The sequence below is a fragment of the Aquarana catesbeiana genome, linkage group LG05, assembly GCF_042186555.1.
Source record: "Aquarana catesbeiana isolate 2022-GZ linkage group LG05, ASM4218655v1, whole genome shotgun sequence".
NCBI lineage: Eukaryota > Metazoa > Chordata > Amphibia > Anura > Ranidae > Aquarana > Aquarana catesbeiana.
Window position 1 is genome coordinate 122,329,092 of NC_133328.1, and position 23,693 is coordinate 122,352,784.

At 43.3% G+C, this 23,693-nt stretch overlaps 1 protein-coding gene across 6 annotated transcripts in view; it reads left to right on the forward strand.

The window, feature by feature from the left end:
• The window catches only part of CBX3 (chromobox 3), a 29,307-nt gene extending 11,365 nt beyond the window's left edge, over nucleotides 1-17,942 (forward strand). For 3 of the 6 annotated variants that reach the window (XM_073630137.1, XM_073630141.1, XM_073630143.1), the window contains exons 2-5: nucleotides 6,138-6,277; nucleotides 13,545-13,710; nucleotides 15,024-15,118; nucleotides 17,344-17,942. In XM_073630137.1, the coding sequence (XP_073486238.1) occupies nucleotides 6,138-6,277; nucleotides 13,545-13,710; nucleotides 15,024-15,118; nucleotides 17,344-17,470 (528 nt within the window). In that variant the 3' untranslated portion in view covers nucleotides 17,471-17,942. Of the gene's footprint in view, nucleotides 1-5,179; nucleotides 5,251-5,431; nucleotides 5,586-6,137; nucleotides 6,278-13,544; nucleotides 13,711-15,023; nucleotides 15,119-17,343 lie in introns of those variants that run through there. The other 3 variants (XM_073630138.1, XM_073630140.1, XM_073630142.1) reach the window with 2 other exon arrangements.
• The last annotated feature ends 5,751 nt before the right edge of the window (nucleotides 17,943-23,693 follow it).

A 23,693-nucleotide genomic window follows, 5' to 3' on the forward strand; every position in this document is an offset into this window, starting at 1 on the left:
ACAAAGCTTTCTCTTAAAGTGATACTAAAGGCTCATTTTTTTTTTTTCCCCTAATAAAATAGTTTACCCTGCTGTGTGCAAGGGTGTTGCACAGAGCGGCCCCCTACCACCTCTACTGGTGTCCCTGCCAGCACTGTCTGCTCCTCCTCTTCAAGTGCCCCCATTATAAGCCCTGTGCTATGGGGGCATCCGTGTGGCCACTCTTCTGAGCCAGGCTGTGTCCAAGCCCCGCTACCTCACAGGATTTGACGGACAGCAGCATGAGCCAATGGCTAGTGGAAGGGTTTTTACCTTAATGCAGGCAATGCATTAAGGTTAAATACATTTATTTCAGGTACTTGTATAGCGCCGTCAATTTACGCAGCGCTCTACATATACAGTGTATATTCACATCAGTCCCTGCCCTCAAGGAGCTTGCAACCTAAGGTCCCTAACTCACATTCATACATACTAGGGCCAATTTAGACAGAATCTGATTAACCTACCAGCATGTCTTTTAGAGTGTGGGAGGAAACCCACGCAAGCACAGGGAGACCATGCAAACTCCAGGCAGATGGTGTCGTGGTCGGGATTCGAACCAGCGACCCTTTTTGCTACTAGGTGAAAGTGCTAACCACTACATCACTGCGCTGACTTTTGAACCAATTTAAGGGCCTGTTCATATGGGTGTCAATGTTAATTACACCCCAAATGCAGTGAGTTTGCCTGCCCCTGGATTGCATAGTGCATAAGTACCATGCAATCTGGTTGCAATGAGTTTCCAAAAGTAGTGCCTGCACTAAATTTTGTGAGATGTGAGCCCAAAATGAATGTGCTAAAAATTGCACTACAGTGAATCATGCAGCACATTTCTGTGTGATTTCTACTGTGAACTGGCCCTAATGGGACCCATGCTGAGTGGCTGACCACCCGTTTGGATTGCAGCAGGGCAGCCATTTGGCATGGGACGTGGAAGCAAGTGGAGATGCCTGGAGTCGTGGTGTCTTTCAGTGATTTCCAGCTTCTAGAGCAGGCATCACTAAATGGCGATCTGCATCCGGCCGGAGCTGCCGCTCTTTCTGTACCACTGCGATTGCGCCATTTAGTCGCTGCTTTTGTCCCCAGCCTCCTCAGCTGTCATTAGCAGGGGGGGGGGGGGAGACCAGCACTGTGTGGAGAAAGGTAGCTGCCTGTCATGTTAATCGGGAGGTGATTGGTTGCTAGGTGGCAGTCCTAGCAGCCAATCACCAGTCCGCTGATATGAAAAGTCAACTCGGCAGCTCCTGCCCAGTGCTGCTGTGCCTCCAGTTTAGGATTGTCCCCCCCCCTCCTGCTCTCCGCTCTGTGAAAGGTAGGAGAGTAAATGGAAGAAAATGTATGGAACTGTGAAGGATGGGGAGCGGGGGAATGGGGCAATACTGCGTGTGGGGCTGATATGTAAAGGGGGCAGTACTGTGTGTGTGGGGGAGATATGTGAAGGGGGCAGTACTGTGTGTGGGGGGGGGAGATATGTGAAGGGGGCAGTACTGTGTGTGGGGGGGGGAGATATGTGAAGGGGGCAGTACTGTGTGTGGGGGGGGGAGATATGTGAAGGGGGCAGTACTGTGTGTGGGGGGGGGAGATATGTGAAGGGGGCAGTACTGTGTGTGGGGGGGGAGATATGTGAAGGGGGCAGTACTGTGTGTGGGGGGGGGAGATATGTGAAGGGGGCAGTACTGTGTGTGGGGGGGGGAGATATGTGAAGGGGGCAGTACTGTGTGTGTGGGGGGGGGGAGATATGTGAAGGGGGCAGTACTGTGTGTGTGTGTGTGTGGGGGGGAGATATGTGAAGGGGGCAGTACTGTGTGTGTGTGGGGGGGGGGGGGAGATATGTGAAGGGGGGAGATATGTGAAGGGGGCAGTACTGTGTGTGTGGGGGGGAGCTATGTGGGGGGGGGGATATGTGAAGGGGGCAGTCCTGTGTGGGGGGGGGGAATATGTGAAGGGGCAGTACTGTGTGTGTGTGTGTGTGGGGGGGGGGGGGAATATGTGAAGGGGCAGTACTGTGTGTGTGGGGGGGAGATATGTGAAGGGGCAGTACTGTGTGTGTGTGTGTGTGTGTGTGTGTGTGTGTGTGTGTGTGTGTGGGGGGGGGGGGGGGGGGGGGGGGGGGGAGGATGATATGTGAAGGGGGCAGTACTGTGTGGGGGGGGAGAATATGTGAAGGGGGCAGTACTGTGTGTGGGGGGGGGGATATGTGAAGGGGGCAGTACTGTGGGGGGGGGGGGAGATGATATGTGAAGGGGGCAGTACTGTGTGTGGGGGGGGAGAATATGTGAAGGGGCAGTACTGTGTGGGGGGGGGAGAATATGTGAAGGGGCAGTACTGTGTGTGTGGGGGGGGGATATGTGAAGGGGGCAGTACTGTGGGGGGGGGGGGATATGTGAAGGGGGCAGTACTGTGTGTGTGTGTGGGGGGGGGGGGATATGTGAAGGGGGCAGTACTGTGTGTGTGTGGGGGGGGGATATGTGAAGGGGGCAGTACTGTGTGTGTGTGGGGGGGGATATGTGAAGGGGGCAGTACTGTGTGTGTGTGTGTGTGTGTGGGGGGGGGGGGGGGGATATGTGAAGGGGGCAGTACTGTGTGTGTGGGGGGGGGGGGATATGTGAAGGGGGCAGTACTGTGTGTGTGTGTGTGTGTGTGTGGGGGGTGGGGGAAGATATGTGAAGGGGGCAGTACTGTGTGGGGGGGGGGATATGTGAAGGGGGCAGTACTGTGTGTGTGTGGGGGGGGGGATATGTGAAGGGGGCAGTACTGTGTGTGTGTGGGGGGGGGAGGATATGTGAAGGGGGCAGTACTGTGTGTGTGGGGGGGGGGATATGTGAAGGGGGCAGTACTGTGTGTGTGTGTGTGTGTGGGGGGGGGGGGATATGTGAAGGGGGCAGTACTGTGTGTGTGTGTGGGGGGGGATATGTGAAGGGGGCAGTACTGTGTGTGGGGGGGGGGGGGATATGTGAAGGGGCAGTACTGTGTGTGTGTGGGGGGGGGGGGGGATATGTGAAGGGGCAGTACTGTGTGTGTGGGGGGGGGGGATATGTGAAGGGGGCAGTACTGTGTGTGGGGGGGGGGGGGGATATGTGAAGGGGCAGTACTGTGTGTGTGTGTGGGGGGGGGATATGTGAAGGGGGCAGTACTGAGTGGGGGGATTAGTGAAGGGGTGGTACTGTGGGGGGGGGGGAGGTATGTGAGGGGGGGGCAATACTGTGGTGGGGAAGATGTGAAGGGGGCAATCGGCTGCGCACAAAATGAGGTGCTCACAGAAAACGTGTAGGGGTACCATTGACTCTTAAACACTGAAATGCAAGGTGCAATTTCCCGCACATGGAAATTGCATGGTACAATTGCACCATGCAGTTTCTATGCTGCTGCATTTTTAAAAAGGTGCCAGGACCTTAAGGTGCCAGGACCTTTTCCCAGCAGAAAACGCAGACACAGCAGCCAATTCAAATGAATGGACTGTCGTGCCTGCACACCTGGGCTGTGACGTAAAGAATTTTGATTGGGACCTCGTCTGGAAGTAAATTTTACTAATCGGACCCCCATGAATTTTAGTTCAATACCCCTGTTCTAGAGGGTCCCTACAGGTATGAATTGGTCCAAGCTGGACCAATGTATCTATGTAAAATATACCATACTTGGAATTTTTTAATCACTTGAGTGCAGCTTCTTTATCTTTTATTCCTTGCCTGTGTTCCAGTTCAAGCTGTGCCATGTCTGCCTCGCCAGCATTGCATGTGGGGTCTAGTTGTCTCTACACTCAATAAGAACACAACCCTATAGCCTTGGATGGTAAGGCACTCCCTGGCTCCTCCTCCAATCTAGTAGACTGACACTAGACTGCACTGTCCACTCTTACCTGTGAAGATTGGAAGTTCAGTTAAAGCAGCAAAGAGCAGGAGGCAGCAGCATTGAAAGTTGAAAACTGTGAGTGGTGGGGTATATGAATTTTACCACTTTACTGGGGGATGTTTATGTTAATGTGTTAAACTAAAAACACTGAGGGTTTATTATTATAGAGGCTTTATATGGTGCCGACAGTTTACGCAGCGCTTTACATCTTGAGGGTTTATACTAGTAACATTTTGACAAACTGTTTCTGTTGCTTAATGTAAATGTAATTGCATATGAACCTTAATTTAATTACACATTATCACTCATTACTTTTATAAGACCTGACAGTATATGGCTGGCCTAAAGAAGCTGCATGAGCTCCCGGGCATAAAGGACAGGTTCACTTTGGATTTAAAGCTTCCTTTACCCCTCACATATTCAAAGCCAAAAACCCTCCCCTGAGTGCCTAGTAAAAGCTTTCTGACAACCTCCTGCAGTTGCCAAAAACCTTGTCAGGTGCTGTCTGTGCGGTGATGTCCCATAGATTGGCGGTGGCCCGTTTGCTGGCCTTGTGGTTATGGCCAATTCTTGTCAATGGGAAGCTCTTTGCAGGCCGCATCAGATGAGCTTTGTGCAGTGAAGGTGTAAATATGTCAGAAGACCATTGGATGGGTGTGAGGGGTCACCCGGTGGTGGGTGGGATTATAGTTTGGAATGGGTCAGGCCGGGTTCACATGTGTGCATGGCATTTTTGCTTCAGCTCGGGTTTAGGTGTGCTCCCATTGATGTCTATTAGAACGTGTGTTTTGTTGTTTTTTTTTTTTTTTTGTGAGCGCAACAAAGATGCCACATACAGCATTTTAATGCACGTTGATGAAAATGCTCACTCTAATAGACTTCAGTGGAAGCGTGTCTAAAAATGCTCACATGTGACCCCGGCTTTGGACTGGAGAGTTTTTATCCCAAAGTGAAACTTGCCCTTCAAAACTATCTGCACCCAATGACACCGGTTTATAGTGGTGTGTGTGGGATCTTACCAGTTTGCTGCTGTTCCCCCTGAGATGAGCCAGTTGTGGGGATGCTTGTGCTCTCCTCCTCCATGTTCACCATAAACATGCACGCAGGGCTGGGATGACACATGCATGTTTATGGAACCCTCTCATCCCATCCTCTGCACATATACTGCAATCTGCCTGGGTAACCGGGGATTCTTCTGTGATAAGCTGCCTCCTAATAAGATCTGTAGTAAATGAACCGTACATTTCCTAGCTGATGATGTGTTTAAGATTGAAGCATTCATGTACTAAAGGTTTATGTATTTCATACACAGGACTACATAGTGCTGCAGAGCCATAAGGTCCCCAGATAGGTATTTAAATGCAGGACAGACTGGAGATGCAGGTAGTAATGTTACATTTTCTCATTGTATTAAGCTGTATAAGTGACATTTGGTCCAGGGAGCTGGGCGCTTGTTTCAGATGTTGTCTAGGCATGAAGAGGAGCGCTCCGCCATTGCACAGCAGGCTCTCATTCACTCACACTGCCCGCGGGCGGCGCTCCTCCCTCCCTCCCCGCGCCGCTTAGCTTTGTCCCATCCACTCTACAAGGGCGCATGCGCGGGGCGGAGCCACGCACAGGGAGAGGCGGGCTTACACGTTTCCTGGCCTGGAGTATTAGAGAAGCTCTGTACATCCTAACGGTGACCGCGGGAGCGCGCTCTAACCATTCGCTCTCCGGTAAGCCGGACCGGCGGCTCCCTCCCCCCCCCCCCCCCCCCTCCGCTGATCATATGTAAACGTTCCCCTCCTGATCGGTGTGCTCTATGCACAGCCAGCGCGGCAATACTAAAGATGTAACAACTGCCCCTCCCCCTTCTCTTATCCCGTTTCCCGCATTGTATACCTTCCCATCCCCGCACAATGCATCGGCTGCCCGGCTCAGTGCGGACTGACCCCATGTATAGAGATTATATAGAGAGCATCCATAGTGGGCCACCCTCTCCCTCCATCCGTCCATCCATCCCCCCTCCACACACACCATTTATCAGACGCCTTTGTGTAATGGAACAAAGACTGAGACCTGAATGATCCCCCTTCTCTCCCCTCATCCATCCCTCCCTCTGTACACACTGCCAGGCTTGTCCTCTGAACCATGTACTCCTATCTGTCTGGATGTTCTGTCCATTGTGTGTAATCTGACATTTCTTCTTATAAGATGTTTGTTTATTTTGTAACTATCTGTGATTGTATGGAGGTGAACTTTTTGATGAGTGTTTGTATTTTATGCAGAAAATGGGGAAGAAGCAGAATGGAAAAGGCAAGAAGGTGGAGGAGGCCGAGCCTGAGGAATTTGTAGTGGAAAAGGTTCTAGATAGACGCGTTGTCAATGGAAAGGTCGAATATTATCTCAAGTGGAAAGGATTCACAGAGTAAGAATTTCTGTTTTCATCTTCATTTTGTACTGTTTGTGTTGTGTGTGTAAAAGGTCAGTGCCTCCCTCTGGTGTTTGTATAACCCATTCTTAGTCTGGTATGCTTCAGGTGTATACCATTTGTATTTATAATTGGAGGGAGGGAAAAAAAAACTTTTTAGGCCTCCCTCACATGGGGCGCCTAAATACCACTTTTTAAGCATTTAGGGCCAGTTCACACCATAGAAACAGTCCGTATGCATTCCAAATGCTTTTCTGCATGCTGGTTTGTGTTCCAGTGCATTTTCGGTGCGTCTTGATGCAGCCTGATGCATTTTTTTTCATAACTGTAAATGACGTGTTTAGGTGTGCATTCCAGTGCGTTGTGTGTTTTCAGTGTTCCTGTACTGCGCAGTGCAGGAAAAAGCAGCATGTTCTACTTTTTTTTTTTTTCCCCCCATGGAGGGAACAGTGCAAAGTGTTTCAGTGTAAATGCACTGTGCCTTTTAGGTAAAAGAAGAAAAGAAAAAAAAAACAAAATCAATAATTTGAAGCTTGCCGCTCTGTTAGATATGGTTGCTGCGTTTTTTTCCTTTCACCTGGGGATCCATCTTTCAACTTCTTCTTTTAACAGACAAAAGCTGTCCAAAGTAGCAGAGGGTTGAGACAAACCATTTACCACTGACAGGTGCTTACAATGGTCAGCTTTTTTTTTTCACTGATGTAAATCTTTACTCAAAATAAATAATATAAAAATGGTTGTTTTAATGGTTTATTAACAAACTAAAGTGCAGTGCCAGCTAATGCTTTATAAAGTCCATCTAAATCTGCTAGTCTAACACTACCCTCTCTACAGACTGACAATGCTGCTGTCCAAATGTGTCCGCTTTACTACATCAATAACAATACAGACACCTTAAGACGAGGAAGTGTTACTGCCCAGATCACCAGGTGAAATAAGGTGTGGGAAAATATATATATATATATATAATCTATCTCTCTCTATATATATATATATATATATATATATATATATATATATATATATATATATATATATATATATATATATATATATATATATATATATATATATATATATATATATATCTCTATCTCTATATATATATATATATATCTATCTATCTCTCTCTCTATATATATATATATATATATATATATATATATATATATATATATATATATATATATATATATATATATATATATATATATATATATATATATATATATATATATAGATATATATATAAAATCTATATAGATATATCTATATATAGATATAGATATAGATATAGATATATATAATCTGCAGTCACCACATTTAGAGGATTGGTAAGCTGCAGTATATGACATTTTTGTTTTAAGGGGTACTACAGTTTTTTATGTTGTGGTGACCAGTGCTGAAGAATGCAGACATGCTGCATTTATCCTCTGGGGAATGAAGGTCAATACAGTGTGAATAATCCCCCCCCCGCCCCCCCCCCCTTTTTTTTTTTTTTTCCCCCACAAAAAAAAGTTACATTGTCATGTGACACTGCATCTCTTCCTCCTGAGGGTGGGTTACAGGACATTGCAGAAATATAATGTGCCTGTATTTCATAGTCTTTTCTGCCTAAGGCAAGATGCAGACTGTGTTTTAAGACAGGCTGTGATTGGGAGGGGGGTGTGTGCGCCAGTGACACTGTCAATGGTCAGAGGATGTGGCGGCTGAACAAACTCATGCAATACTAAAAGCTGAACTAAACCCTCCTGTTCCTATACAGCCAAGGAAGCTGCAATTTTAGCCTCTGTTTGATGTTAGTCTGCAGTTGCCATGGTGCTGCACATGTGATCAGTTATGACACCAACCATTTGATGGCTGAGCGTTCGGTTGAGAACACGGTCAACTGTGACAGTTATTGACGGCATAGCTTAAATATAACGGTTTTGAGAAAATTAGATCTGAGTTTTTAGTTCTGCTTTAAAAGCATAATTTATCATTTTAATAAACGGCGGCTTTAAAATAGTGTTTATCATGCCTGCAGTACTGAAATTGTCAGTTTTGTGGCAAGCAGGATGTTCTTGCAAAGGTTGGTTGGTAGCTTGTAAAACAGCAAATATTTTTGAGTTATGCGGAACAGCAAGCAAAGTTGTTCCTCTGCATGGTACATAGGATGGGGCTCAGTGAGTTGACACCCTCCAAAGTCTGTGCTAGAATACTGTGCATAGGAGAATCAATTGACAAAGGTGTAAGATCATGGTCTGACATCAGTGCGTATTGGCATCAACCTCAAACAAGCTTACAACCAGTGCAATACAAGATTCTTACTGGCATGCTGTATTTTTTATTTTTTATTTTTTTTTTTTTTTGTGTAAGCAGGATAAGCTGTTCTGGGAATGTCTGTAGAGTACTCCTCCTTAGGCAGAGATGCTTTATGCTTCTGTATATTACAGCATCCTAACATGTTTAGTGTCCTGAAAGCTAATGTGGATTAGCTAACAACTATCTGGAGACTTGTTTCGGGTATGCTCACAGCCCATGTGTGAGTGCAGACCCATCACATGGACAAGGCAAAAATGAATTGTCTCCCATGTGCCCGATTAACACCATTGGATTGCTGTGGAGTCCAAAAAAAAGTACTGCTTGCAGTACGCTTTTCAGTGCAGTGCGAGGCAATCTGCTGGCCCACACTGTGCGTCCTGCAATTGAACTACGTGAGAAGTCTGTGTGATGGTTTGTTTAAAAGTAAAAAAGGTGATGTGCCAAGCTTGGCACATAATCACTGCACTAATCCCAATGGAAATTAAATTTTAAGAGGTAACAAATTTCATGGGTCATATGTAGGGCTGCAACTAACGATTATTTTCATAATCGATTAGTTGGCCGATTATTGTTTCGGTTAATCGATTAATCGGTTAATAACCTTTAAAAAAAAAGTGTGGTGTATAATTTTAGTTAATATGTAAAGTTTTAAAAAAAGGCAATTTATTCTTAAATATCTCTATGCAGTGGTAAGTATAAATAACCAACTATATGGTTAGGGAGCAAAATATCTAATCCACTCTGAGAATAACAGACAGAGGAGATATACTGTATATACTATTAGAGGAGATATACTGTATATACTATTAAAGGGTGAATCTGGTAAATAATCATCAGAGATCAATTTTTTTAAATTAAAAATAAAAACAATGTCATTTTAAGAACGTTTGTTCGATTTTCTAATCGTTAGTGGGGTCAAATCGATGTTCATTTTCAACCACAGTGACGGGAAAATTTGGAAATAATAGAAAGCTTGTTCAAAGGAATTTTCAGACAGTGTATGTGGTTTTCGTTCAGAAATGACATTCATTTTAAAAACAGAATGTTAAAAACAAGTGAAAATGTCAAACAACATTCTTTCATTCAGCGAATGTACAAAGATTTTTTTGAAAATTGATCCGTGTGGCCAGCATAAGGCTCGGTACACGCCTATGCAGTTTGCTTTTGATCTGTTTCTGCAGTGCGTTTTGATTTTTGTGCACGTGTTTTTGCTGTGATTTGCATTTTGCTTTTTTTTGGCCAATTTGTTGTTGGGCAGATTAAAAAGCACAAATTGCTGCAAAAACGCATTACATGCTTTTCTGCAGCTTCTCCATTGAAGTCTATTGAACCAAAAAAGTTTTGCGTGAACGTGTCCCATAGGAAACCATGTAGATGAACTGTAGTGCGTTTTTGCAAAAAAAACATAGATGTGAACCAGGTCTAAGACATTTAGTAACATAATGGGGTAAAAAAAAACGAAAATAGGCCCTTTATAGTACAAAAAACAGCAGATAATCACTACTGTAATTTTTTTTACTGTAGAACTATGAAAGTAATACTTACAGTAGCGATTATTTGCTCTTTTTGTACTATAAAGGGCTCATTTTAGTTTTTTTTTAACCCCATTATGTTACTGGCCGATTAATCGATTATGAAAATAGTAATCGATTAATTTCATAATCGATTAGTTGTCGATTAATCGATTAGTTGTTTCAGCCCTAGTCATATGGTAAATGCACCAACAAGAAACAAAGCATTACTGATTACTAACAATACAGACCTGATCACAGATGTGGAAATACTGGGCAATTTAGGATACACCAACACAGGTCCATTAGTTTCACTATAAATCGCACAAATGGGAAACCTAAGGGGAATACAAAGACACTAAATTTCGAAAGGGCCAACCTCCATAAACTAGGCTCCTTGCTAGAAGATATTAAATGGGATAAAATCCCAGGAACAATGAACAGAGGAAGAATGGGTGTGCTTTAAGAGCATACTAAGGGTATTAGCCAGTGCATCCCAATGAGAAATGCATTTAAAAGTCCTGGGTGGCTTGACTCAATGTAAAAATGCATATAAAAGCAAAGGAGAAGGCCTTCATAAAATACAAGGCTGAGGGGTCCTCATCAGAATTCCAACTTTACAAAGAATTCAATAAGAAATGGTAAGGGTGCAAATCAGGGCGGCTAAGATGTAACACTAAAGGCACATAGCGGTTGAGAGTTTAAAAAAAAAACAATTTCTTCTATAAGTATAGAAATGGTAAGAAAGGTCAGAACATATTGGGCCCCATAAAGAATGAAGAGAATCTGGTTACAAAAGATGGCAAAAGTTTTGAATTCTTCTCAGTCTTCGCGGGAAACGGTAACCAAGACTGCAATGTTTATCCTAATGACATGTCACAGGAAGCAACCTCATGGCTAACGGACGATAGAATTAGAAATGGACTTGAAAAATGTAACATTAAGCCACCGGGACCAGATGGCTTGTACCCGAGGGGTCCTTAAGGAACTCGGGTGATTGCCAGACCATTGTTCCTCATTTTTACAAAGTCTACTGACTGGTATGGTACCAGCTGATTGGAGAAAAGCCAATGTAGCCCCAATAGTTAAAGAGTAGAGATATATCCCTGGGAACTACAGACCAGTTAGCCTAACATCAATAGTTTGCAAGCTCTCGGAGGGGATGCTAAGGGACTATATACAAGATTTTAGTAATGGAACTAGTATTGGCAGTAATCGTGGATTTATGAAGACTTGTTCTTGCCAAACCAATCGATTAACATTCTATGAGGAGGTGAGCTGCCATCTAGATAAAGGAAGGCCTGTAGATGTGGTGTATCTGGATTTTGCAAAGGCATTTGATACGTTTACTGTACAAACTAAGGTCTGTCAGCATGGACCATAGGGTGAGTACATGGATTGAAAACTGGCTACGGGGTGAGTTCAGAGGGTGGTGATAAATGGGGAGTACTTGGAATGGTCAGGAGTGGAAAGTGGGGTCCCCCAAGGTTCTGTGCTTGGACCAGTCCTATTTAATTTGTTCATAAACGACCTGGAGGATGGGTTAAAAGGCTCAATCTCAGTATTTGCGGATGATACTAAGCTAAGCAGGGCAATAACTTCTCCGCAGGATGTGGAAACCTTGCAAGAAGATCTAAACAAATTAATGGGGTGGGCGACTACATGGCAAATGAGGTTTAACTGCTTCAGCCCCGGAAGATTTGGCTGCTGAATGACCAGGCCATTTTTTTTGTGATTCGTCACTGCGTCGCTTTAACTGAAAATTGCGCGGTGCTGCACCCAAACAAAATTGCCGCCCTTTCTTTTGGTGGTATTTGATCATCTCTGCGGTTTTTATTTTTTGCGCTATAAACAAAACGACAATTTTGAAAAATATTTTGTACTTTTTTGCTATATCCCTTTTGCGAAAAAAAAAAAAAATTTAGTTTAGGCCGATATGTATTCTACATATTTTTGGTAATAAAAATCGCAATAAGCGTATATTGATTTATAGAAGAGAAATTTTATAGCCCTTTTTTTTTTTTTTTTTTGACTGCGACATTATGGCGGACACTTTTGACACATTTTTGGGACCACTGGCATTTATACAGCGATTGGTGCTATAAAAATGCATTGATTACTGTAAAAATGCCACTGGCAGGGAAGGGGTTAACTGTGTTCCCACTCTGTGTTCTAACTTCGTATGAACACATGATCAGTCTCTTCTCCCCTCAGAGAACCGGGATCTCGCCGTGTCATGAACGATCGACTGCCGGGCACTCTCATTGGCTCCAGGGGTGAGCAGCAGGCGCGCGCCCCTAGTGGCCACAGGGTGAAGCGATGTATGGTAACATTTTCGCCCAGCCATGCCATTCTGCAGCAGTACAACTGCGGAGGCTGGTCGGCAAGTGGTTAATGTTGAAAAATTAAAATAATACATTTGGGTGCCAAAGAATATGAATGCAATCTACTCACTAGGGTGAAAACCTCTGGGGGAATCTAGGATAGAAAAGGACCTGGAGGTCCTAGTAGATGACCGGCTCAGCAGTGGCATGCAATGCCAAGCTGCTGCAAGCAAAGCCAACAGATTATTGGCATGCATTAAAAAGATTGTTTTATCTCTGGATAAAATCCCAATTCTCCCACTCTACAAGACTCTGTTCTGGCCACACCTGGAATATTTCGTCCAGTTCTGGGCACCAGTCCTCTGGAAGGATGTGCTGGAACTGGAGGGTCCAGAGAAGGGCAACAAAGCTAATAAAGGGACTGTAGGATCTCCGCTATGGGGAGACTGCAAGCGCTGAACTTATTTTCTCTGGACAAGAGATGCTTGAGGGGTTATGATTTCAATGTACAAATACCGTACTGGTGACCCCACAATGGGGATAAAACTTTTCCATGAAAGGGAATTTAAAGACGTGTGGCCATTCACTAAAGTTAGAAAAGCGGTTTAACCTTTAACTGCGTAGAGCAGGGATCTTCAAACTCCGGCCCTCCAGCTGTTGCAGAACTACACATCCCATGAGGCATTGTAAAACTCTGACATTCACAGACATGACTAGGCATGATGGGAATTGTAGTTCCTGAACTGGAGGGCCATAGTTTGAAGACCCATGGCGTAGAGGGCTCTTTACTGTAAGAGCGTTAAGAATGTGGAATTCTCTTCCACGAACAGTGGTTTCAGCTGGGTGCATCGGTAATTTAAAAAAATCTATTGGGTGGGCACCTAAACAACCACCATGCAGGTATATAATATGTAATGACATAAAAGCGCGCGCACACACAGGCTGGCCTTGATGGACTTGTCGTTTTTTTTTTTTTTTTTTTTTTTTTTTTTTTTTTCCAGCCTCACCAACTATGTAATCTCTGCACTGCACACCAGCTGCAACGCAGAGGCTGGTGTGAATGAGCCCTAAAGTTTCTCCTATGTCTTTTATTGTACTGACATTTATTTTGTATGATGTTTTCAGTGCAGACAACACATGGGAACCGGAAGAGAACTTGGATTGTCCAGAATTAATTGAAGCTTTTCTCAACTCACAAAAGGCTGGCAAAGAAAAGCCAACAGATGGAAAAAGGAAGTCCATTTCAGACAGCGAGTCTGAAGAAAGCAAAGCGAAGAAAAAGCGAGAATCGGTATGCTTATAGGGATAGTGCTGGGGTGGCATTGTGAAAGCAAGGTGGTACAAAAACAGATTTTATAAGATGGCCGCCAAATGTTTTAACCAATTTTTATTTTTTTAAGCCCAATCGGCATACTATCTATCTTTTATATGGTCAGTGTACCTTTAGCATTTTAAAACCCACTACAACTTGAAAATTGAGAGGGATCTTTGACGCCATAATTTGCATGTCATGACTTCTGATTTACATGAAAGGCTAGCTGCTTGGGGGAGGGGGGCTCTTATAGCCAGTACTTTTGCCCGTCATAGCCCTGAGTTAATATGGAGGCAAAGTGGCCAAGAAGGCCAGCCTTTTACATGAAGGAAGTGAGCTGGCAAGAGCCTCTGGCAATGGCAACAGACCAATTTTACCAGCTGTTTGTTAGATTGTTTTGGAAATGGGGTTCTTGATAAAGTAAATGTCTAATCTGTTGTCTTTCAGTAAGTCATATTCCTGATTAAAAGCTAATATACCAGAAGCATTGTAAAGGTTAACATTGCTTGAGGTGGAAACTGTTAAGACACTGAGGTTTTTTTCAGGCATTTTAGCGCTAGAAATGGCACCTGAAAAATGCCTCCCCAGTGTGAAAGCCAGAGTACTTTTCACACTGGTGGTGCGCTTGCGGGACGTTAGAAAGTCCTGCAAGCAGCATCTTTGGGGTGGCTTTGGGAGCGCTGTATACAGTGCTCCTAAACTGCCCCTGCCCATTGAAATCAATGGGCAGCGCCGCAGCTCGGGCGCTTTTAACCTTTTCTTTGGCCGCTAGCGGGGTTAAGTGTCCCGCTGGTGGACGGTAAAGCGCCGCTTTACTGCTAACGCTGGGCACTTTCCGTGTGAAAGTAGCCTTAGTGAGCAGGCACACTGCACATTCAGGGAAAAGTAACAAATTTTACCTGATGGTCTTCCACAGCTTATACTTGCCTGCACAGCCACATGAGATATGTGGGCAAGGGGTGTCTGACAATTTTTTATTTATTTTTTGGGATGGCAGCTCTTGCTGATTTATCAACAGCAAGTGCTCTTATGTGAGGGTTCTGACCTGGAAGCTCTAGAAGGCTTTATTGGGGCTCTATGGAAGTGATGCGGCAGAAGGGGAGGGTTAGACTATAGGCTAAATATGATTTGAAGGTGTTGCTTCTAGTCTTGTGTCCTGATTGTATTGAAAATGTTCTAAAGGCAGCATTGTGAAATGTGTGTGTGTGTGTGTGGTTTTTTTTTTTTTTTTTTTTTTTTTTTTTTGTTATCTGAGTTCTGTCACATCTCTAACCCAGATAATTTTATTTCAGGTTGATAAACCCAGAGGCTTTTCTAGAAGTTTGGAACCAGAGAGGATAATTGGAGCTACAGACAGCAGCGGAGAACTGATGTTCCTTATGAAATGGTGAGATGAAGTTGACAAAATACAAGTCTTCCAAAACTGGATGTAGTGGGAAAGGGAAATTGTTTTGCCTATTTGCTTTGTGTTTGGTGTTCCGTGCACTACTTGGCTTTTAATTGAAGTGTGACAGAACAGGAAGTCAAAGGAAACCTTTCTAATGGGGATACAAGCGGGTTTAGAATTTGTCACTTTTTTACCACCTGTGTTTGCATTGGACATTCCCATTACTTTCTAAGTAACGGCGCAAGGGGGTCCAGCAAGAATGTAGAGAAATTGTACACGAGGGTAGTTATGCAAGTCTGTTTTGGTAACATACAGATCTTAGTCACCTTTTTACATTTTATATCTATTTTTGAAGAAAACTTTGCTAAACTTCAACATTTCAGCTGTAACAATGTGATCGTGCACCCACCTTTATTTTGCTGACTTATATAGGTATATGTGCAAATCTCTTCTACTAGACACAACTGTAAGGGTTAAATGTTTTTTATCTAGACTTAGAATAGGCCATTCTTGCCTTTTTGTTCGTTCCTCCAACAGCCAATGCTTCCATGATATGGCAGGCCCTTGACTTTTCATATGCAGTACAGAACTGCTGGTCTTGTACCATAAAGTCAGAGAGCCAGCAATTTGGTGAAGGAAAGCAGCTTTGGGGAATTGTTGCAGCCAGGGGAAGCCTGTGTGAGTGAGGAATAAGGTAAGTATTGCTGCTTAATCCCCATACTCCTAAACTGGGCGGCTCCAGTGCAAGGGTAAATTTGGCTGCTGCCTTTTGTTGGGCTTAAAGACCTGACAGCAGATCCAATCCTTACCCTTGCTGTCCAAAACAATGGTTTTAGCTAAAATTTGAAATGTAACCCTTTAGTTTCCCTGGTAATTAAAAGTTGATTGCCACATGTGTAAAATTGACATTGTTAGTTGCATTTATTTAGGGCATTTTCTACTTAATCTCCTCGGCTAATATCTGATGTAGAAAGATCCTGCATATGATTTAGTTTATTGACCTGCAGTATCTAATCAAGTTGGTTGTATGGATTAAATTGTCTGTACACCTATAAGTGCAGGATTCAAAAACAAACATTTCTACTCACCTAGATGGCTACAACACCGACCCAAGCTGCAGCTGTCTCCCGCCAGCTGTATCCTGAGAACTCAACTCAAAGATCGCTTAGTTCTTGGGTCTGCTCTGACCAGGAGTGCTGACTCTGTCACCGACTCTGTGCTCTGCCCCTCCAGTGCTCACTGGAGTGCTGAACTCTGGAGGGGGAGGGAGTGGCTTGCTCAGTGGCAGTAAGAATTGCCATTGCTTTTGATGTGTAAATCTTAATTTCCACCATAAATAGTTGTGGGTCTATAGAATATTTTAACTGTAAGTAGGCTGCAGCAGTAAAAAAGGTAGTGAAGCTGCTTTCAGTTCTTGGTAATGGAGGAAGAAATGCATAGGCAGAAAAACTTTGCTTTCTTAAGTCTCTGAAATGCTCTTATGGATTCAGCTTGTGTTCTAGTATGGTCTAGTAGGATTACTATACAATGGCTCTCAATATCCTCAATGAAAACACCTATAGACTCCTATAAAGTTGTATGTTTATATGTGTGTGTGCTGGGGTGATGGAATGCTTGCATTTCTGGTGACCTTTAAAAGAAAGGGGGGGAAAAAAATCTGTAGTAGTGTTTGGGTTTTGCTTTTTTTTTATGTGTTAAATAGGTTCTAAAGCCCTAGACTTTATTTATTTTTTTGCCTTAATGCATTCTCTGCATTAAAGTAAAAAAAATGTTCAGTAGTTGCATTGCCTCCTATATACTTACCGGAGTTTGATCTCGATCCAGTGCTGTGCTGGTCTGTCGCCTCACAGGACACAGGTGGAAGTCAATGGCTCCTGCTGTCAGTCAAATCCTGTGAGGGTTTGGGGTCGAGCCATGCGGGTCCGTCTATAGATACGGACAGCCTGATTCGGGAGCAAGTCTGCAGGTGTGTCCCATAGCAAGCAACTTTCTATGGAGATGCACAGTAGAGGAGCTGTCAAGTGTGCCAGCAGTTCTCTCTAGGAGAGGAGGTTTGGGCAGCTCTGTGTAATAACCTTGCACAGGGTAGTATTAGAGTGGTGTGTTTTTTGTTTTGTTTTTTTTATGGATGGGTTGGATTTTACCATTGGGTAGTACCTGGGATCTGGATAGTCTTCTAACTTAGAATTTGTTGCTTTAGACTGAACTCTCAAATTATTTTACAGGAAAGACTCTGATGAAGCAGATTTGGTTCCAGCAAAAGAAGCAAATGTGAAATGTCCGCAAGTTGTAATTGCTTTTTATGAAGAGAGGTTAACATGGCACTCCTGTCCAGAGGATGAAGCGCAATAGAACTATTGCCGTTGTAGGATTTTTGTTGTGTGTTTTTTGTTTTTTTTTGTTTTTTTTCTTCTTCTTTTTTTTTTTTTTTGTTTTTTTTTAAATTGACTTTTGGCCACTTGAACTTATGGTTATGTGTTTAGTATTTTTCTGATAAACCACACCAGTAATTCGGCTGAATGTGGCCCCACAATGTATATGGTCTATAGAGCTTTTGATACATATGTATTGCTCTAGGCTTTTTATAAATCTGTACAACTGAAGTCTGAGCATCTAATGCAAACTTGCAATCGTTTTGTAGCCTTCAAAAGATGTGCATGTTAATGCTTTATTCCCATTACCATAGGCTATTAGTACCAGATTCTTCTTCAATGTAAGCAGTCTGGAGAACTTTGTAGTATGTGGAATGTTTCCTGACTGTATATTGTTTACTTCAATGTAAATACTGGTGAGCAGTGTTCAATAAATAGTTTTATATTCTCGATTCTTTTATTTTTTTTTTTTTTTATATCCTGAACATTTTAAAGGATTGGTTTGCCTTCACTTTCTAGTGGATCCAAGGGGAGCCCGGTATGTTTGAATCATTGGGCAGTGGAGAAGAATTCTTCCTTTAAAATTGCATATTTTTTTTTTTTTTTTTTTTTTGCCACTTTACAGTTGGGGCAATGTCTGACCATGAGTCTTCCAGTCAGTTTAATCTTCAGCTGTAATATAATCAGGTTAGAGAAACCAATGAGGAGCTCAAAGAAATGACAAGTCACCTGTCTCTTCCTGCTCCAGTCACTGCAGGGCTGAGGTTGCCAGAGGGAGGCTAATATATTGCCTGCTCAGTTCTGTGTTACCTCTTCTCAGGAACTGAACTACAGTGATTGATCTGGTGTCTACAGCTGGAATAACAGCTCTAGGTGGGCATGCTTTGAATCTGGGCTCAGTTACAATAAGTCAAGACAAAGGGGTGTGGGTAATGTGTTCAGGAATATCTTTTACATGTTGACTTTCATTCATTTAATCGCTGCAGCCTCAAACTAGCAAAGGTGGACCAATCCTTTAAAGGAAATCTGTACTGCAAGATCCATAAGGGGTATGTCTGGCTGTCCTGCTTAAAGTGGTTGTAAAGACTGAAGATTTACCTTCATGCAGTCTCTGCATGAAGTTTTTAAAAAAAACTTCAGTGTCCAGCTGCTCCCTCTAATACTTAAGCCCAAACTTGATTCAGCAATGTGCACGAGAGCCAAGGCTTCTGATTTGGCTCCTGCTGCTGTCAATCGCAGCCAGTAGGGCAGGAACAGGGGGCTAGGCTGAGCCACACTGTCTTTTAGACACAGAGCTGGCTCAGGAACGAGCATGCACAAGTGCTCCCATAGCAAGTGGCTTGCTGTAGGGGCACTCTGCAAGAGTGAGGGGCCCACAGCACTGGTGGGGGACCCAAGAAGAGGAGAGTTTGAAACGCTGTGCAAAACAATTGCACAGAGCAGGTAAGTAACATGTCTTGTTTAAAAAAAAAAAAAAAATTCCTTTTACAATAACTTTTAATGATTTGCCTCACTGACTTGGAACACGTATTTAGAAAACTGTAAAGGCAGAAATATTTCTGAAGATTTTGTTTCAGATTGATGTCTGAGTATTAAAACCACTGAATCAAAATGATGGCAATGTAACTAGCAATTTAAGAGATATCGACTACTGCACCCTCTGTATACCATCAGTTCATGTTTCCTGTAATCACATGTAGGTTGGCAGATAATTGAACTTTTTTTAAACCTATGAGAAATTTTTTAAGTTTTTCTCTGCTGGGAATTATGGCCATTCAGCTGAGAGGAGTGTTTTGCCAATGGGGAAAAAAAAAACAAACTTGGTGGCCCCCATCACCTGCTACTGCAATACATGAGGGATAATGGCCTGGGTCAGTAAACTCACTGCTATACTGCCTTTGGAAGTGTTCCTGCAGCAGCTCCTCACTTCCCGAGTGTGCATCAGATGTTGAGGAATCTAAAATGTTAGCTGTTAGGGTTGCACCGATTACTATTATCGGTACCAAGCATTTGTGCAGATGTTCCGATACCTGGGCAGTCGGTGGGGGGGGGGGGGGGGGGGGGAGTTACAAGCACCAATCTTCCTGTATAGCTTCCAATAAAGCAACTGACAGCCGCTTCCAGCTGGTTTATTGAAAGCTATACAGGGAGATCAGTGCTTGTAAGTCCCCGCACCGATCACCCTGACTGTCCCCTGGGTCCTCCTCTCTGTACCTGATCTGTCAGGATGGAGAGGGCCAGTAAATCTTTCATTTTACTGGCCCTTTTTGTTTCTGAGCACAGTCAGTGATCGCGGACTCTGTCCATTCATAACTGAGTATCATCAACTGTGTTTACTATGTCTATGAATGGAGGAGCTACTGTCTCCTGTCCCTTTCTCCGTCTTAAAGGGGAGATGTTGGGTCTGTTTAGACCCCTGATATCTCGCCGAAGGCCCCTAACAGGGCTGATTAAAAAAAAAAAAACAGACCATCCACTCCCCTCTATCTTGACTCTTTGATGTCTTTGGTCTACCAGTACGCTTCCCTTTTAACAACCTTTGAATTTAATTTGTACTAACAAAAACAATCAGTAACACCTAGACATAAAAAAACAGGGTTACAGTGGGCTAAAGAAAAGTAATCGTGCTTTTGTTTGGTGGCGTGCCAATGAAATGTATGAAGATGACTGCCAGGTAAAGGTACGGAGGAGATATGATGGTCATTAAATCTTCAATGAGTACATAAGTTTATATTGAGATTTTGGAGGAATTCCCCCCCCCCCTCAATGGAGAGGATGTTTGATGACATTTTTTCAGGATGTCACCTGATGCAGATGTTTGTTTTAGAACTGCAAAGTATATACCTGCATAATATTTGCCTCATAATTGAGTGATTCCATATTTCTGCTTGATCTGCAAAAATTTGCAACGTTTTTTTTTTTTTTTTTTTTTTTTTTTTCTTCTCTCTACACAATTAAATGAACATTTTGCAAAAGTGGTGATTTCATACTTTTTGCCAGGAGTTGTATACTGATTTCTTCTTTACAAGGTTAGTGTTAGATCGTGGATGGCTGTAGATGCAGGGATTTTAGTGTTGGGTTGGACTTGCACTTTAACCTGTAGAGTGCCCTGCCAGTAGCAGGTACCCTGTTTACGGCTGCCTGATAACCTTACAGGCCATCTCCAATTCTTCTGCAGTGTGGTTTGGGTGCCAGCCCTCTGTGCTCAAGGCCTTATGTGACCCAGCTGGATAAAGCCCGTCCTTTTCCCCAGCTGGGGTGTTATGGTACAGGCAGGTAAAAACAAAGGAAACCTGTTTGGAGAGGGGGAAATAGAGAATATATATAATATTTAATTATCTCTATATATCTCTTCTGAGGCACATCCATCACCTAAGAACTCTACCACAGACTGTACTTGGAGGGATTATGCGTGAGATGGGAAAGCCTGCTGTTTTGGCCAGTGTCCATTCATCTGTAGGTGGCAGCATAGCCTAAGTAGTCATGAATATAAAGAAACCCTGTGTCCTGTGATGTACTCAAGAAAAGGGTGTGTGTGTGTGTGTGTGTGTGTGGTTTTTTTTTTTTTTTTTTTTTTTTTTTTTTTTTTTTTTTTTTTACGGGTAAACAAAATTCCTGTTTTTGCTGACTATTTAGCAACCAGATTGGGTACAACTTTGTGTTTTGGCTCTGTTATTTTGCCTGGTTAAGCAGGAGGAGGCTTCTGAGAACCTAGGTGAGTGACGAGCCTTACTTAAAACAAATTATAATTTGGTTATTTCCGTTCCTAGATACCATGTGTAATGTGGTTTTAACATGTTCCTGCCTGTGCTATAGCCAAAAGATGGCTACAGTGTGGGCTTACATTGCTGGAAAGGCGTCCATGGACATCGTCCTGTTATCGCTGTGTTCTTTGGACACAGCTGATCACAGATTGGGGTAAAGGGCCAATCACAGTGGTCCTTTAACACATGGTCACCTGTGTCCAATGACAGCTGCTCATGATGTAAACATAAGCCAGTTATTGGCATTCCTTTCTGCAAGCTGACAGTGTGAGGAGAGCTGATAACCGGTTTGTGTGAAAGGGACATCTACACTGATTATCAGTGAAGGAGAAACATTACCTGTTTGCAAAATTTTCTAACAAACCATGAAAGGGTTTTTTTTTTTTTTTTTCAAATTTTTTTTTTAAATTAAAAGAAAGCAAAAAAGTGGTGAATGAATACCACCAAATGAAAGCTCTATTTTATGTGAGAAAGATATAAAAAAAAAAAAAAAAAAAAAAAAAAACATATGGGTACAGTGTAGCATGACCACGCAATTGTCATTCAAAGTGTCACAGTGCTAAAAATTGGCCTGGGTAAAATGGCCCAGTATGCAAATGGATAATGCGGTGTGGATATTGCACATGACAATTTTCAAAGGCTTCTGGTTACTGAGTTGCCTTTGCAGAAGTATTTGAGCAGGATTTTTTTCCCCTGCTGTATCCAAGCAATACTTGTTTAGGTGGAGTTGAATTTCAAGCATTGAGACTGACAAAGTGCAAATATTTATTAGTAACACTGTGGTCTAGTACAGCCTTTGTCAACTGCAAAATGTCTAGGAACTGCCCGAAAACTGTATGCAAGCCAGTAGGTGGATCAAGCCTGCCTATTGGTTAAATAAGGCCACAGGTTTTCCTTGTGCACCATTACAACCTTCTAGCTGCCAGTGTCCTAACAACCAATGACCTCATCTGTTGATAAGGAGGATGTTGGGCACCTACACAGCACCCTTGTTTGCTCCTTCATCAGCACTGGGTTCACACTAGCTGAGGGAGAAGAGAAACATTGGAATACTAGTCAGTACCAGTGTGCAAAGGTGTTTGCTTTGGAAGAATAAATCACTGCTAATGGTGGGTTTCCTAAGCATATGGGTGTTGCTGCATTATGTAAAACTATTAATTATGTTTTTTAAATTTTAGAATGGGGTGCCTTGAGAATGTGTGGAATTGTAAAGGGTGTCTTGACTGAAAAAAGGTTGTGAAACACTGCTCTAGTATATTGTAATTCAAATTATTTTCCAACAAATACATGAGATGCAGAATGTTTTTGAAGCTAGAAACGCCCTTCTAGTCCATCTTTCCTAACCTGGTAACAACTGTTTCTGTTCTGGGCCAAAATGTTCACTGTTGCTTTGCCTGTATTGTGAGCCCCAACAGACTTGATTAGGACTGGATCACTGAGGGCCGGTTCCCACATCGCACTGGAACTTAGAGGTGGTTCACACTGCCCTATGCGAACCGCTGCAGGTGTTAATGACTCCCCCCAGATCGGTTCGCATATCGCAATGTGAACTGTGAATTCAGACAGAAATAGGATCGCATGGGGTATGAACCTCCATGCGATCCAATTCTGGTGTGGATAAATAAAAGGGTCCTTCCACGATTTTGGTCTGAATGTGATGCAAATTCAGCCATACAATCTGCACAGTGGTGCAAATCATATGTGATGTCTGACATGAACTGGCACTAAATGTCTCCATTCTCAGAGCAGTTTTAAGACTTGGTAGTTTTATCCTGGAATATTTCACATTTAATGTCAGTCAAACACGAGTCTGGAGTAAAGTGGAGTTCCACCCATTTCTGTGTTTATTAAAAGTCAGCAGCTACAAAGAGAGTAGCTGCTGACTTTTAATAAAGGGACATTTGCCTGTCCCACGGTCCAGCGATGTAGCTGCCCCAAGCCTTGCTTCTCTCCTCCTCTCAACAGCGTCGCAAGTGTTCACACCCGGCTGTGACAGCTTGCTGGTCCACAGCCGGGTGCACACTGTGCGTTCTGAATGGTGGGGCAACCTTCTAGGACCTGTGATGTGTCCCAGAAGATTGGAGGGGGAAAAGCAGAACTTCCCCATGGTGCCATGACCGCAAGTGGGAGCTGGGTACCTGTCAAAAATAGCTACCCCCCCCCCCCCAAAAAAGGCATGCCAAATGTGGCATGTCAGCGGGTAAGGAGTCCTTAAAGAACTTCCGCTTTAAAGCTGAAATCCAGGAATTATATATATTTTATAGCTACATTGGGCCAGCTTGGCTAGTTAAAAAGCAAAAGAGAGGGGTAGTGGGACTTTAAATGAGGCATGGGTATGTCTTTGAAATAGTCTAGGATACCTTATATTAAATTAACTGTCACCACCCCATACAGGGAGCTGTATAGCCATAGAGAATTGCTAATCAAGGAAATGCATAG